Source organism: Diachasma alloeum, unplaced genomic scaffold (assembly GCF_001412515.2).
Source record: "Diachasma alloeum isolate Michigan unplaced genomic scaffold, Dall2.0 Dall_scaffold_00539, whole genome shotgun sequence".
NCBI lineage: Eukaryota > Metazoa > Arthropoda > Insecta > Hymenoptera > Braconidae > Diachasma > Diachasma alloeum.
The window spans coordinates 76512-92463 of record NW_021680671.1 but is presented as its reverse complement, the minus strand read 5'-3'; the positions used below and the strand labels follow the sequence as shown (position 1 = coordinate 92463).

General features: G+C 38.0%; 3 protein-coding genes across 5 annotated transcripts in view; 2 read left to right on the top strand and 1 right to left on the bottom strand.

The window, feature by feature from the left end:
- The first annotated feature begins 869 nt into the window (after positions 1–869).
- LOC107042944 (ETS-related transcription factor Elf-5) lies at positions 870–6710 on the top strand. Its single transcript, XM_015264209.1, has 7 exons — positions 870–1106; positions 1753–1885; positions 1975–2229; positions 4725–4796; positions 4930–5013; positions 5096–5291; positions 6137–6710. Exons 1-7 carry the CDS (start codon positions 1023–1025, stop codon positions 6246–6248), a joined length of 936 nt encoding a protein of 311 aa, XP_015119695.1. The 5' UTR covers positions 870–1022; the 3' UTR covers positions 6249–6710.
- Positions 6711–8118: 1408 nt separating this feature from the next.
- The window catches only part of LOC107042943, a 65181-nt gene continuing 57347 nt past the window's right edge, over positions 8119–15952 (top strand). Inside the window, exons 1-2 of one of the 3 annotated variants that reach the window (XM_015264205.1) lie at positions 8119–8284; positions 8561–8785. The gene's annotated coding sequence lies outside the window, so the exon portion shown is untranslated. Of the gene's footprint in view, positions 8786–15952 lie in introns of all 3 variants that reach the window. The other 2 variants (XM_015264206.1, XM_015264208.2) reach the window with 2 other exon arrangements.
- LOC107042918 lies at positions 12598–14250 on the bottom strand. The gene is made up of 3 exons (XM_015264169.1): positions 14100–14250; positions 13185–13378; positions 12598–12900 (listed from the first exon to the last, which is right to left on the bottom strand). Exons 1-3 carry the CDS (start codon positions 14248–14250, stop codon positions 12598–12600), a joined length of 648 nt encoding a protein of 215 aa, XP_015119655.1.

The window sequence follows — 15952 nt, the reverse complement described above, 5'->3', positions numbered from 1 at the left end:
AGGGGAGAACACAAAAAAAGCGAATCGCGAAATGCACCGACTCTCCTGAATGATTCATCACGCACGCATTAACCCAGCGAGTCTAAAGGCGACACCAACTGAGCATAGCGCTCTTCACGATTGTCATAACTGACACATACACGTATAAGCATCGTATTATCAGGTGCAATTTTCCTCGTCGGCAATTAGTCCCGGTATTTATCTCGGCTCGCAAATTATCCGCAATCTCGATGGGTATTTCTTGTCCTGTACATGTGGACAATTTGAGAACCTGGGAATTGCGTTGTTGCAGGTGAGACAGTCATAACACGATCAGAAAAAAAGCAAATCGACGGAGCAAATAATACAAATCCACCTGAATAACAATTTTTTTTTATTCGTCGACACAAAAATCGAGAACAATAGCTGAAGTTGATCGAATGAACTTGGGAATATTCTATAATGCGCATCAGCTAGATGATGATCCCACGAAGAGACATGGAGACACATCGAGCTGAATCCCTTGACCCTAAGACATTCACCCGCGTGAAGAAATATTTTTTATCTCCTCAACAGAGTCAATGATAACGGCGATAGATATTTTAGCTGCTCATGTCGAGAATCATGATAAATTTAATTCGCGTGAAATTTATCTTCAGTGATATCAATGTCACGTGGTATTTGATGATGATTGCGTCATCATTTCATATACATACTGGGCTACGTGGGGGATTGGTAAGAACCGCGGGGAAATCCCTCGTTCAAGTGTGTCTGTGTTAACATCCACTTTAACTTTGAAACGCACATACATTAATAATTCCACGTATGGGTTACCAGTGACGTAGAGACTGGCCTCAACGTGATCGCAATCACTCAGACGCGGTCTCATCCGCGTTTGAACCGTCACGCGCATCGCAGTCTCTCCGATTTTTGTTTTCAGATCGGCTTTGAAAAGTGCTGAATTTTCTCGTCTGAATTTTTGGGTTTCGCGGTTTCAGTGGTTTATCCCATTTTCGGGTTGTTTTTCTCTTTTGTGCTTTTTTATGGACATTACGCGAATGTTTTGCGACGGAATAAACGACGACATGACTTCCATCGTTGATTATCATCGGAGCGATCCGATCCAGGCAAGTTTTTCCTTGTTTACAATATGCCGATTTTCGGTGGTCAAACCATTCCGGAATTCCTATCGATGTTTCGTTCCATTTTGCAATTTTTTGGGAACTGAGGCGGGAAATCATGCGCAACAGAAGACCTCAAAAATTGTTATAATTATTTTTTGAAGCAATTATTGACCATTAATCATTTCAAACGAGCAATCGATTCAGTTCTCGTCGACTCGTCTAACGCATTTTTATTCCCCTTTCAAGCCAAGTTATTTTATTACTTGGAATCAGGTTTTGTAAATTTTCATCAGAATGCGAGGATCGTGATGTCGGAGATAATGGAGTTGATCCAAGGACAATTGGGTTGTTAATTAGTTCGATGATCGATGGATCATTGAGGCAGTGGGAATTATTGAATATCGTGTCGTGAATTGAATCTACTCGATTCCTATTGGATCAATGGTATTTTTTTTGTATCGAGAGGTTCACTATGCAATTAGTTCCTTATCGAACGTCATGTAATTACAATTTGCATCATTAAGTTCCACCGGTTTTTCCTGTACTGCAGAGACCGCATGTAGTAAATTCACTGAATGAAACGTCAATTCCATTCATCGTGACTCGTTTTGAAGTACTTTTTTCCTTATGAGAAAAAAAATCGTTGCAGGGATTCTTTCAAATGTCACCGCTGGACAATGACGATCCCTATCCGACGATTCTCGATATGGATACAACCGAGAATAAAGAATGTCCTTACAGCAAGAGAGGATGCGAGACCGCAAAAAAAAAGTTCTTTCTAGGTAATCAAAATTGTTTGAGGAAAAGACTATAAATAGAAACGAGGAAAGAATGTGCTTATCTGCTATGTTGCTACGATGTTTGATTTTAGGGGAAGAATTTGATGAGGCTGATGGTAATGCTTGGTCCACGAAACCGATTAAAGAGTGGAGCCAGGGGGATACGATAAACTGGCTAATGTCAGCAGCGTCACATATGGGGCAGGCGTATTGCTCGATTCAACATACTTTGGCCATTCCTGGAAGAGATCTTATCACATTGACTAAACAAGATTTCATATTTCATGATCGAGCTTATGGGGACAAGCTTTATGATCTCTTGCATTCACAGAGAGTCTCTAATTTTTGTAAGTCAGATAGTTAATAATTGAGTGATGATTATTAACAGTTTAAGAATCCAGGATATTGTGCATTTTCCGACAGTTAAATATTTTTATGTTTGACGGGCTCTGATGTGGCGTCATTTTTACATTGATAATTCAGTTCTATGCAAATAATGCAGACATTCGAAACGTTAAATCCCATACAATCTCAACCTAACGCCTACGTCAGGTGCACATTGTCTATTCTATTTCAGAATAATCAATTCGGGTTGGTGAAAGAATATCTTTATCAATATGAAGGAGATGACTCTGTCTTTTCTGCCTGAAATTTCAAGGAATTTTGTTATCGAAAATTCAAAATTTGATAGAAAAATTGATAGAAATCGCAAAACTTATGTAAATTCATCCTTGAATTTTCAATTGATTGAAAGTAGCGTCATTTGGTGCGGAGTATGCATATTTTGATTGAAAAATCAATCAAGTTTAGGAATTCTCTACTTCCTGCTGCTCGACAATTTTGAATTTTTTACGTTAATTCTCAGTGAAATCTAAAATTTCTCGTCTTTTTCCCTCTTAATCGTTCAAGGACGATGCCCTTTTGACACTAATCATGCCGCGCGCTGAACAGCAACGCTATTCATTCATTTCCAACAGCCCAAAAAAGATATAAAGTAATCAAAGTCAAGTGATTACTCTTCAAAGCAGGGTTTGCGCACACTTGTAATAAATGTGTGCAAACCCTGTGCGCTTTATAAATGTGTCCATGTGTGGTATGGACGTTGGGCTTGAGGGATTGAATCAAATTCAAGGTCAGGTTCCTGAAAATTAGTATTCAACTGTCCATGAAATTTCAATTTTTTTATAACACTGTATCAGGCGAACAAAAGAAATTGGTGCTTCCGGTTTTGGAAGAACATCCTTCATACAGTATAAATGGTTCAAAGAGAAATTTAAACATTGCTTTCTTATCGAGGGGTTGGTCACTTAGGAAATCACTGGACCACTCGATTGGAAATCAAGGAAGAAATAACCAGAAACCACGAGAATCAAGTGGTTTCCATTTCCGGTAGTGATTTCTAATGACTTCTGGAAATCAGCAGAATTCATAAAAAAGTTTGGTGATTTCCGAAATAATTAGAATTCATCGATGAAAGTGAAACCCAAATTATTTATTCGAGCTCACTCATACGATCCCGCCTGACCCTCATGACTTTCTTATGCATGTTATTTGATTCTTACTATCACATCCACAAGGCCCTTCTAAACTCTTTGGTTCCCCGAATCTTACTCATATGCGATCATTGACAGATACCCCACTTTGGTCCCGAAATGATGATTTTTCGAGTGATACAGTGATCGAGTGATTCAGTCCCCGTACAAGTCACTTTCTGACTTGAATGTTTTTCGTTGCTTATTCTCTGTACAAGACACGCCACAAAGGGGCTGGAATTCAGTGGTAATGGAGTTGAGACATTGCAGAAATTACTGGAAATATATGCATCTATGATCTAGAACTTAATTGCACATCAATTGAATTTCAAAACGAATAGGCGTTCGTTACAGTTAATAAAAAAATTTAACCCATCGGTCATAAAAATTGGTAAAATATATATTTTTTTACATGTATTGCGCCATGCGTTTTACGCTCATTGCCCATTTTTTAAATGGATAGATAGACAAAACATAATAAAATTCGACCCAATTTTTATGAAAACCAAAATTGCAATGAAAGTCTCAATTTTGCCTCGCAGCCCCCTATTAACAAATTAACTTATTTCGAATTTCTAAATTGTTATTTTGAAAAGCAACAATACCTTCTAATCAAACATTCGTGTTTCACATCAGGAATCGTAATCTAATGATCATAAAAAATGCAAATCGTCCAGTATCTTGTACGAAGAATATCAAATCAAAATATTTTCCCCTCTGAGCGTAAGTAAAGTGGGGGATACATAATTCTCGGAATTTTATTCCCCTACAGTCCCTGTGGTATCTTGTACGAAGATTGGACTGTATCTTAAAGTTAAGAAACAGAATCCAGAATTTAGATCCTCAGAATCTAGTAGAAATCGTGGAAATCACGAAAAATCAAAAGAAATCAAGGAAATCACTCAAGAAATCGCAGGAAATCATCCCATTCTGAAAATCACTGCACGGAAAAAAATATTCAGTAAAAATTACGAAACTTACAATTCGTCACCGATTACGGAATCGACTCAGAAAATTTAAGTGACGGTAACGTAATTTTTCACAGGAGATTCAGATAAAAATTACGGAACGCTCTGGAAAAATTCACATTTCGCTCCGGAATTACGGAAAAGATACGTAATTTTGATTAAATATTACTCTTCGTGCATGAGCCACCCAATTGAGGAGTAACCAGCCCGTTTCTTACAGATTATTAAATGTACAAAATCCATATCTTATTTCGAGCCTCTTTTGATAATTTCTCGTTTTTTAACATTCAAATAATGAGTTCATGATCTCTGTTAACAAAAAGATAATCTTCATTATTTCAGCGCCACACTTTCCATCAATTCACCAGACCTCCGAAGATGAGCGCACACACACAGGATCGTCGACTGTTTCCGGTACGTACAAAAGAAATAATAATGAAAGTTTAATTGCGAAATAACATTGATATACAGACAATGAGACGACAACGTTGAATTAACGCGCGTTAATTATGCTTTGACAAGAACAGTTGTTTCTCAATATTTATAGATGCAGAGTCTGAAGACAGTGTGGAAGTATCGCCGAAAAGGCCGGGCCCAGGCCGACCGAAGGGGTTCAAACAGAAAAAAAATTGTGAGTTTTCAGTTGATTCATTATCACATGCTAATGAATTCTCCGCCATATTCGCTCTATTTCTTATTATGTATCTTTTCAGCAACGAGTCAAGGCAAACTGTGGGAATACATTAGAGACCTTCTCAGAAATCCAGAAACCTGTCCGAGTCTCATTTGTTGGGAGGATTACTCTCAGGCCAAATTCAGGTTCGTCAGGAGCGATGAAGTGGCGAAACGCTGGGGTGCGAGGAAGGGAAATACTAAAATGACTTATGAGAAACTGAGTAGAGCCATGAGGTACATCAGACCACGTCGCATTGAATAAATTAATACCCTCTCGAAGTCGTGAAACGTCATAGATTATCTCTTCTTGTCAATATTGAAATTATTTCGATAACGAATGACTTTATGATTAAATGTCAAATAATTTCTCATGTTTGAGATCTTCTGAGCTACACAATGATCTCGTGACATTTTGTCATGAAACTGCTGATTCAAATTGCCTTCGACTTCGTGCATTCTATAGGTCCGATAGGAAATCAAAATTTAGTTTAATAGTGAAATAATTGATTAAATGTACGGGAGATTGGGGCAAAATGAAACAGTCAAAAAACGACTGTTTGATGCAATTCAAACAAAAAATTTTCCTTTTATTAAATATTTTTTTATCAACTTTTTTTTATTCGCGGGCGTACTGATGAGAGGAATTATTTTCCATTCAGCGGAATGGAAAATTCTTGAGAGGTTTTGACGGGCGAAAATTTTGTCAATGAATTAATTGAAAAGAAAATGAAACCGCAAAATCCAAAGTCCAGAGAAAGACGCAGGTTGAGACCCAGAGGGGGAAAAGGAAAATATGATGCTGAATTTCAATCGAATGAAAAAAGAAAAGTGTAATCGGCCTAATCTAATCAGGTGAATTATAATCAATTGAATTATAAGACGAATAGAAAATTATTATTCTCATCAGTACTCTCAATAATAAAAAAGTTGATAAACAAAAGTTGATACGAAACATTTTTTTCTGCTTGAATTGCATCAACTAGTCGTTTTTTGGCTGTTTCATTTTACCCCACTCTCCCCTATTCAATAGTTTTTTCTCTAGGGCAATTGGTTTTAGCGATGAATATGTTCTTTTTCAGGTATTATTACAAAAGTAAAATCTTTCTACCAGTCTTGGGACGTCGGCTAGTCTACCAGTTTGGCCCCAACGCGAAGGGATGGGAAACGGACAATCCGAACTTCCGTCGATGAATCATAAGACAGAAAAGAAGAAGGGATGAATGGGGATGCGATTCTGTTACGTTCCCTGAGCGAACATAAACACGATGTTGGGCGCTCGTTACTTACTTAAGAGTTTTTCCTCAGGAAGATACTTACCAATTCAGTTTCCACTTGAAGAATTGACAAACTGAAGCAGTGATTACGTTCAGATTTAAATTTACTATATTGTTGTTTGTCGATTTATGGAAATGATTTATCTACATAGAAGATATCATCTATTGATAACATTGGTACATCGAAATTCAGGAGCTCATGAATTTGAAATAGTGATCTTTTTTACTTTTTACATTCCTCTATTTTGAGTTACATTTCGTCTTACTTTTATCCAACAATTATTTATTGTGGCAATGCGCACATGTGTGAAAAAATTCAATAGACAAACCGCGTTTTCTCAGAGGAATTCTATTGAATTTCTCTAGGAACTTCATCAGAATTCTATTTGTTTCTTGTTGTGCCACTTCTGTTAAAAAAATTATGCAACTTTGTCCTGCGCTTTGCAATTGATATTTTTTTTATAGAAAAAAATCTATAGTTGTTGATTTTATCATCCAATTCATTCTGTTGGAATTCTTCTATAAGAATTCTTGGGCATAAATTTTCAATTTTTTTCATTTTATTATGAGAAACAAATCAAAATCCACTGGACAAAACTAAATGAAAAAATATAGTAAAAATGCAATGCCCAAGAATTTCTGTAGAAAAATAAAAATCTACCGACTTTTTTCGGGTATTACGGAAATGTGTATAATTTTCCACAGAATTGATGCAAAAAACCAATGGAATTATTTAATAGAATTTCGAGGGAATTTTTATAGAGTTTTAATAGAAATTTAATAGAATTTATTAGATAAAACACTATTTTTTTCTCTTCAATGTTTTCATACATGCACTGTCAAATTCACGACTTTCATGATGTTCTCTCATGAATTCCATGCTAAAATTCATTGCACTTATAGAGCTCGATCGGGAGGAAAATAAAAAAAAATGAAAATTTCATATAGAATGAGATTCCTGTGCTTCGTATCATTAAAATGATTAAAATTTTCATTTACACAAATGTATATTTACATGTCTTACAAAAAATAATGGCATTTACAGATAAATAAACTGATAATTTCATTTATAATGATTTTTCCACAAAGAGCATTCAACTTCACGGTGAGTTATTGCTGAATACCCTCAAGTCCCAGGGAGAAAACGAAATTTTTATAAAGAAAATTTCCGATGATACGATCCCGATATTCCCTCGAGTAAAATTGACTCAGCACATTCGATAAGAGTCTCAATCCCTCTCAATCAAATGAATAAAAACAGACCGATCAACACAGTCGTATCCCTTCCATCATTTTGTACACATTGAGCTTCAATCCAGATAATAGAAGACTTCATGGAAATCCCTCCTGCAATTGCATCTGGGAATCCCCCCATTCTCCCTCCGAATTCACTCACACCGATGTCCCCACGAATGTGTTACTAATGACGCAATGAAGGTGATTTCGACGTAATCTAAATGATTCAGAGAGGATTCAATCGCCGCCTTTAAATAATCACGCGCCTCGCGGGCTCGCTTACTTTTTCCTCGTTGGGTGTAAAGTGATCATTCCATCCTTCTGCACTCCTTGCGGCTTCTTGTCTGCATAAAAAATCTAAAGATTCAATTCAATTCGTTCAGCCGTTTTAACTATAAAATCGTCATGTCTTACCAAGCAGCGAACGATGAAATGAGTGCCATCGATAATTATTTTCTGAGCGATCCAATGCAGGCAAGTTTTTCCTTGTTTAGAATATGTTGATTTTTAACTACTTCTATTTCGCTAGGTCGGTGATTACTAGACTTTTCCTCATTGACAGATCTCCCGTTAGTGAGTTGAGTGGTGTTTCTGCGGTTGCGGGGTTCAAGATAATGCGTAGATCGCAATAATCAGTTGTTGTTTGTTTTTTTATTGACAGCTAGTTGTTTTAACGAGTGAATGTTTCTCTCTTTGTTTTTTCAACTACGGCTTTCGGTTAGATAACGAGTTTTTTGAGTTAAATTTATAATTCTTCGATAATTCTGCAGCGAAGTGATGAACTAAAGTTAACGGGAAACTCTAAATTTTAGAGGACTAAGAAATTTGATAGCAGACGTAGTCTCGATAAATGCACTTATCCTAGTTGACCATTTCGCTGCAGAATTGTGGGGTTGATCGCTGTGGCAATAAAAATGTGGCTATTCTGTGGAAGTGCAGTAGAGAAAAGTAACAAAAACAACGTTTTCCGTACTGTTCTTCATCTTTCCTTAGACGAAGACTGACACTGGTTCTTCCCGAACCTCGCAAAGGTGAAAATCTCTGCGGAAAAATATCGTTCATGACTACTGCCATGGGGCTTTTCTAACTTTATACGCGTAAAAAAAACTCATGACATTCGTCCTGAAAAATACAATTTTGTTGACCAGCAACTGACACGGAGGAAAAAAATAAATCCAGGGAAAATTTTCAAGTTGGGTGCGTTTCAGCAGCTCTTGGGTACGTGGACTTTTTTTTCCTGATCTATTTTTCGCCTATCAAACTCACTGCACCGAAAAAATTCATAGAAATAAAAGAAAAAATTAGTGATGCAGTCGAGGAGAGTCGAGAATTATGTTAAAGAGATCATCACGGTCTGGAAAAACATCGAAAGTTTTGAAATCGTCGCAATCTCGAACGACATTAGATCGGTGCATCTCGTCACAATTCCGGGAGGATTTATTTTGCCTGGATCTTGAAATTTTCAGTTTTTTAAGTTCACGAGACGAGACGAGTCAGATATCGAGACAAACATTTGAAAAACAGAAAATACTGAAACTCAGACGTGATGGATTCTTCAAAGTTTGTGACGAGATGCACCGATCCAATGTCTTTCAAGATTACGACGATTCATAAACTTTCGGTGTTTTTTTAGACCGTGATGATCTTTCCAAAATAATTCTCGTCTAGTCTCGACGGCATCACTAGAAAAAATCGCATGAATATGAGGAAAATACTACTCTTAGGGGAGTGTCGGGCAAAATGAGACGTTTCGTGATCTTCTCTAATTGTCAATATCTTCACTTATAAATGAAAGTATTGACAATTGGAAAAGATCTCACTACGTCCCATTTTGCCCGACCGTCTCTTATTTTTCCCTGACGTTTAAGGGGATACGTCGGTGAAATTTAAAACTTCAGTGGGCCTTGCGACCCATTGAACAGTTGCGATATATGACGGAATATGGGAATAACTAGGGAAAATCGCGTACTGGATCGATTTTGCCGCGTATAACCACGACAAACTTCATTTTTTCCTGTTTTTACCTTCAAAATGCTCTTTGCCCCGTAGTTTTCATACGATTTTAATTTTTTTTCAAATGTTCGTTACCCTCCAAACCATAAAGTTAAGCATCCATTTTACTTTATTCGCAACAGATCATGAATAAAAAAATTTTGAATTTCATAAATTTAACTCTACTCTGCAGACGCAAAAAATTTATGGAATTCAAAATTCATTTATTCATGATCTATTGCGAATAAAGTAAAACGGATGCTTAACTTTATTCTTTGGAGTGTAACGAACAAAAAAAAATCGTATGAAAATTACAGCGCAAGGAATATTTTGATGGTAAAAACAGGAAAAAATGAAGTTTTTAGTGGTTATACGCGGTAAAATCGATCACGTTCCGCAATTTTCCCTAGTTATTCCCACATTCCGTCGTATATCGCAAACTGTTCAATGGGTCCCAACGCCCAATGAAGATTTTTAAATTTCACCGGCGGATTTTTTTTCAATGCACTTGAAAGAGCAATGATTTCCGGTGAAAAAATTGAGGTGTTTTGATTCGTAGGGATTGAAGATGTTGAACGAGTGATTCAATCCACTGGCACAATGTAATTAACTACATAATCACAGTTTGTTAGAGTCGCGTTATAAGAATGTATAAAAGAGAGAATAAGAGATATTAGATTGATGTGATCGAGTGTCCGAATCGTACTCTATGTGCCGATTGGTGAGTGACGTTCGCCTGCAGAATCGAAATTCATATTCGAAAAGGTGTACACGCGGGACGTGTTGTGTGTAAACTCGTTTGTCTTTGTCTTCAAGTCGAGAACAGTCAACGCGTGTTTGTATGGGCCATTCCAATAAAAATCGTAGGCAAATCCAGCCTCAAAATTTTAGAAAATTTTTTCATTTGTTTCATTTGAATATGTATGCATAAAAAAGAAGATTCCTTAACTAACAGAGGTACCACGGTTTAATTTAACATGCTCAATAATTTCTAATAAAATTAAAAATGTAGTTTCCAATCGGAAATTTTCTAAATTTTCTGAAACTGAAAAATGGGACTTCATACGTCGATTTAGGCCTGTTCGCCGTTTTTGCTTCCGAATGCAATATCAATATTTTTTAATGGTTCACTCGGATGCTACAGAGTCGGAAGGAAAATAAAAATTAAGAAATTAATAAGTCAAAAATCGATTTCGACGTTGTTAACAAATGAAAATGCAAATTCTTTCAATAAAAATAGGTTTATGATGAATAAAAAATATAAATAAATTATTGAATCATGAGAAATAAATTTTCGAATTATTTACTTTTTTCCTCATTTTCTTTCCGACTCTGCGGAATTGGGGACGCTATAAATCGCTGCGAAGTCTGGTGGGTATCGTCTGCACTAAGAAAAATGGCCGTTCGATGGTTTATCGTTGGTACTTTAATCAATTACTTTACAAATCCTCAAGTTTCTCTAAAAAATGACAACATCGGAACTTCGAGTACAACAATAAAAAACAATATAGAAACGAATGAGTTGAAGAGAAACTACTACTGTCAGCTATAGTGTGAGGGTTTGAACCAGTTTAAACGGGTAAACCATCGGTCGTCCATATGTTATCAAGGCGATCACCACGCTACCATCGGTAAATAGCGGTCCCAATACGAGTGAACAATTTTGAAATATGATTTCAACCTGAAATTTTCTGAATCTGCCGCAAAAAATATTACATTAGGAGGAAAAAATGGCGAACAGGTTAAAATCAAGGTTTGGCGATTTATTTCTGGATTTGAAAAGTCTTTGAGGCGTGAGGGGATCTCATTTTTTTTCTCTTTTGATCGGTTCTACGATACAATTCCCGAAAACTATTTGATAGATGATGAAATTCTCTACAGGAATGTTTTTCCTCTCACATTCCGCCGTTGTAACTCATTCTCGGGATAATATCATAATTAGTAAGGAAAATTTAGTGAAGTTTAATAGTGTTGGATATAAAATTTGAATGAAATATATCAGACATATTTGTTCATTTTACCGACTGTAATGGTTAGGTGGGTGAGGTGTTGCTCCGGCGGACATCCAAACTAAGCAGCATTGAGCTGGGAGCTAGGAACACCTCGCTCGCACAAAAATTACGGGCGGTAGGCACGGTGTAGCGGCCTAGTGTCTTCATCTAGTCAGTGTGACAGATGGATACATTAGGGCACTGCACAATCGGCCGGCTGTGCAACTGGGGTTTTACATGGTTTTCCGTGCAGTCCTAGCTCGAATGGAGCACAGCTAAGAGTAAAACGGCCATGATACAGCAGATAATAATGAGAGGAAAAGTAAAGGAGGGGAGGCAGACTAGAGGAGGGGTTTCAAATCGAGAACTACTTCGATAAAACCAATGAAATAGAAAAAAAAATAATAATATTTGTTCATTTTAATAAAAAATAAGAGGCGATTGAAATAGTCGTATTCCGACGTCACGTCCCTATACAAAGCATTGTAACGTCACAATGGCAGGTTTTTCCATTGGCTACAATTTTCCTATATAATTATTTGTTAGAAGGCAGGTTTAAACGCAATAAAAGGTACACGGGTTTATTTGGATATAAACACTGTATTTATTGATACAACTCGTCTCGCGTCTCAATGTAGAATAATGGTCTCACACATGTTACAAGTTGTAAGAGAGGAGGTCCGCGCATGCGCAAGATCTAATGTTCTCATAACGAATATATGTCATACCCAAGGGCCTAAGCCCAGTGGGACCGGGAGCTGGCGCCACCTTTCCAACCCTCCCTCCCGACTGCTTCCGAGTCATCTCACCTCAACCGACCTTGGCTCACTTCAATGTTTAATTACTCTTCTGTCCTAAATAAATCGCAAGACCCATCTCTGTAAACCGTCTTAGAGATAGTAAGTTAGCCTGAAAAGCCTCAGCAAATATAACCTCATCTACTTCAAATTTCTCACCGTTTAACAATTCGATCTCTACCTGACCTACTCCCTCCATTTTCAAATCCGCTTGTTTATTTTTATTCGCGCATTTGATCACACCTTTACTCTATTCATCGAGGGACTTAAAGATTAGTTTAGAATTAGTTAAGTGCTCCGTAGCACCTGAATCTGCTAAAAATTCAGTAATGAATTTGTCTTTGTCAAGACAAACATCTACGTGCATTATCTGAATTTCACAAAGCTCATCATCCGCTTTCAAGTACGCTTCTATCTCTTTCGAATCTAACTCACCCTTATCTTTGCTGTCTCCTCCTGAGGTTTTGCCAGAGCCCTCCTTGTTTTGCTTCGTACTGGTCTTAGGCTTCGAGTACTTGTTATCTCCTTTGCCCTTCGGATTGTAGTATTTCCCCTTTTGGGCCATTCGCACCTAAATCCTGAATTTCTCTTCTTTAAACCCCCACCACGTCCAAATCCACGAAAACTACCTCCACGCGAACTGGTGTGTCTTATATTAGATTTAGGTTTATTATTTGTTTCACCTGGGTTTGGGCATTCCCTGATGGTGTGCCCGTAACCTTTGCAACCGTAGCAAAAGTTGCCCTTGCCCTTCCCTGGACAGTTGCGACCGAGGTGCCCGTAGTCACCGCATTCAAAGCACCGTTCTTTGAATCCGACGAGGTTAGCGGCTCTCACCTCACCGCTCCCCTCGCCAGACTGCTTCCTCGACGCTTTTTCCTGCATAACCACTAGTTTCAATTGTTCATAAGTGGGGGGCTGCTCACCTTTGAGTTCGGCTGAGGATTGTAGGAAATGTACCATAGGTACAGATCCCATGATGGCATTATTAAACGCGTCCCTCTTGTTCTCATCGGATAAAGGGGTTGCATCTGAGGAGTTTTCATATGTTCGAATCACCTCTTCAAATTTCTTACAAAACTCAACTGCTGTCATTTTTCCAATCACATACTGCATATTGGAGATTTCTTTTCTCACCGTAAATGAAGATACATTAGTTTCGTATCTTTTTATCTCTTTGAGTTTATTTCGCCTCACTTTGACTCTTTTCTTCTCGCCTCAGATTTTCCCATTGTCTTTTGACAAGGTGTTCAATTCTCGCCTGTAATTTCTCATTTTCATCTAAATTATGGCCATCCTCTAGTAAATCTGACCCATTTCTCACCTTTTTACCGGGGTCCTCAGCATCAGCCCTCCTCAGGCGTCTCTCCATTCCCTAATCAATACGGGAAAGCCTCTCATCTCGATAGTTCCTTTCCTCTCTCGCCACTTTTCTCATTTTCTTGACGCTGTCTAGTAACCAGCCACTCGTGTTTGATTGGATGTTCATGATTTTCACGAGTATACTAGTCACAGCGTCAAGCTTTGAGCACACCGATTCCAGCCTGCCTTCCACTGGAATTTCAGTTCTTGATTTGTTCACGTGGTCTTTTATTAGATTTATCGGGTGGTTTTGTGATGTGGACTTTATTTCAACTTTAGGTTCCACATACTCGATTTTTGAAATCTGGGGTTTACTTTTATGTGCTTTGAGAGCCTCGATCACTGGTGTTTGTTCCGCACCCTATTCAGCCGACACATCTTTATCCTCACCATTCTCACCATCCCCATTATTCTCACCATCCTCACCGACCTCATCAGCCTCATCAACTTCATCGTCCTCATTGACCTCACCGATCTCGCCTGTGCTCTCCTCACACACCTCAGCAGTGATCGTGGGTTGCTTCTCATAAATTCTGGGCATGATGGGAGGTTAATTGGCCAGGAGCTTCTGCTCATGCCACTCCACCAGTAGTCTCCACTGGTTCTCTGTCATCATGCTTTTGGCTATTGTGATAAATAGAATCTATGAATATTAGTATTATCATTTGTATATTGTGCCCTTTCACCAACCAACCGAACACCAGTATAGTCAGCTTCAGTACAGCCAGACACAGACGAGATATGAACACAATATCCCCTCTATTACCGAAAGAGCTGATCAATTTCCACGCACTGCAGACAAGAACGCTTCCACTAATCACCTCTTTGGAGCAACCAAACTTCAGATTTTATTCTGAATTTTCAACTAGTATTTTTGTTGTATTTGGTCATTTTCAGTGCTTAGTTAATTTGTGATTATATTTGGTAGCTAATATTCTCACAAGCACTTTGATCGCATGCATTTTTCATCGTAACTCTCCTTTTTAATTCATCTCAACTCACCAAACTTATAACACTTAATTGTGTCTGTTCATATTAACACGGTCTCCTCTACTAACTCGAGGACGACGTCCTCTCCTTTATGGAGTTCATCAAATCCAAAGAGGAACGTTCATTGCCTCCACAGCTCCCACAAGTCGTCACCTGTGGTAATTTATTTATTAGTTTGCTGATTTGGGCTTGTTTTTATTTTTGTGCACTCTCACCTTATTTGTATTTCGCATCAATTTCAAATTTGAATTTAGTTTTACCGCCGGTCGCAGTTGCGATGCGCGCGCGCTGGCGAAGAGCCGCGTGACCCCTTTCGAGCTTTGCGTGTGCTGCTTATAATCCAGTCAATCTAGATCTCTCAAACATTGATTATATCAAGTTGGGCTCCCGTGGATAAAAAGTATACCAATGGGTAGCTGGAGGTCCCCTTATTAACATATCAAAATGTATCTGCACAATTTTTTCGGCGCGATTAGTAATAAAAAGCTAGCGAACATTGGCACAAAGCGAATTTCACATGACTTTTTCTCGTATCTCACTAACTCGACCGAGAAGATAAAAATATGACAATAAAGAGAAGAAAATCGTCTATCGAATCCATCGGATAACATCCTTAAAATGCACCGTCAATTTTTTACAAATTTTTAAAGCTGTTTTTGGACAGTTTTAGGTTAAAGTGTCTACTATACACAAGCCCCGCCCATTGTCCGTCGGGCCCGCATTACGTCATACGCGCCATGCGCAATAACATTTAAACTCCCGCTGCGAGCTCCTGTGACGCAGTTTCAATTATTATTTTTACCTTTATTTTTCTATTGCTTTATTCTCGATTCTCGGAAAAATACCTGATTATTGTAAGCGTAAATATGAGTAACAAAAAGTGATCAAAATTATAAAAGATTTTATTGAAAATAATGGAATGAATCACATGACAATAAGACTTCGAGAAATTGTTTTCATTTCCACCTTATAATAATGGATTATATGACGAGAATTCTAAATTTCACCCCTCATTATCTCGTACCTACAAGCGCAGTGTACTCCGCCCCCTGGCCCTTCTATCTTGGCGAGCACGGTGAGGGGTCGGATATTTTGCCCACGCTGGTGAACTCCTGAGGAAACCCATTACATTGAAATCCAGGTACCCGGCCGTTTTCGGAAATATCTCCAAAGCTTATATAGAGCACACCCAACTTTGGCCTACTGTGAAATATCCTTGGATATTTTTTTCTTTACTTGAACCCCCCCCCCCC

Excerpts from the sequence above, each read along its gene's own strand:
- LOC107042918 (XM_015264169.1), bottom strand. The coding sequence starts at position 14,250 with ATGCCCAGAATTTATGAGAAGCAACCCACGATCACTGCTGAGGTGTGT. Across the intron at positions 13,379-14,099 it reads TAATGGGGATGGTGAGAATG|ATGCAACCCCTTTATCCGAT; the intron begins GTGAGGATAAAG and ends AAAACTCCTCAG. Across the intron at positions 12,901-13,184 it reads CTGGCGAGGGGAGCGGTGAG|GGGAAATACTACAATCCGAA; the intron begins GTGAGAGCCGCT and ends ATGGCCCAAAAG.
- LOC107042944 (XM_015264209.1), top strand. The coding sequence starts at position 1,023 with ATGGACATTACGCGAATGTTTTGCGACGGAATAAACGACGACATGACT. Across the intron at positions 4,797-4,929 it reads AGGATCGTCGACTGTTTCCG|ATGCAGAGTCTGAAGACAGT; the intron begins GTACGTACAAAA and ends CAATATTTATAG. Across the intron at positions 5,014-5,095 it reads GTTCAAACAGAAAAAAAATT|CAACGAGTCAAGGCAAACTG; the intron begins GTGAGTTTTCAG and ends GTATCTTTTCAG.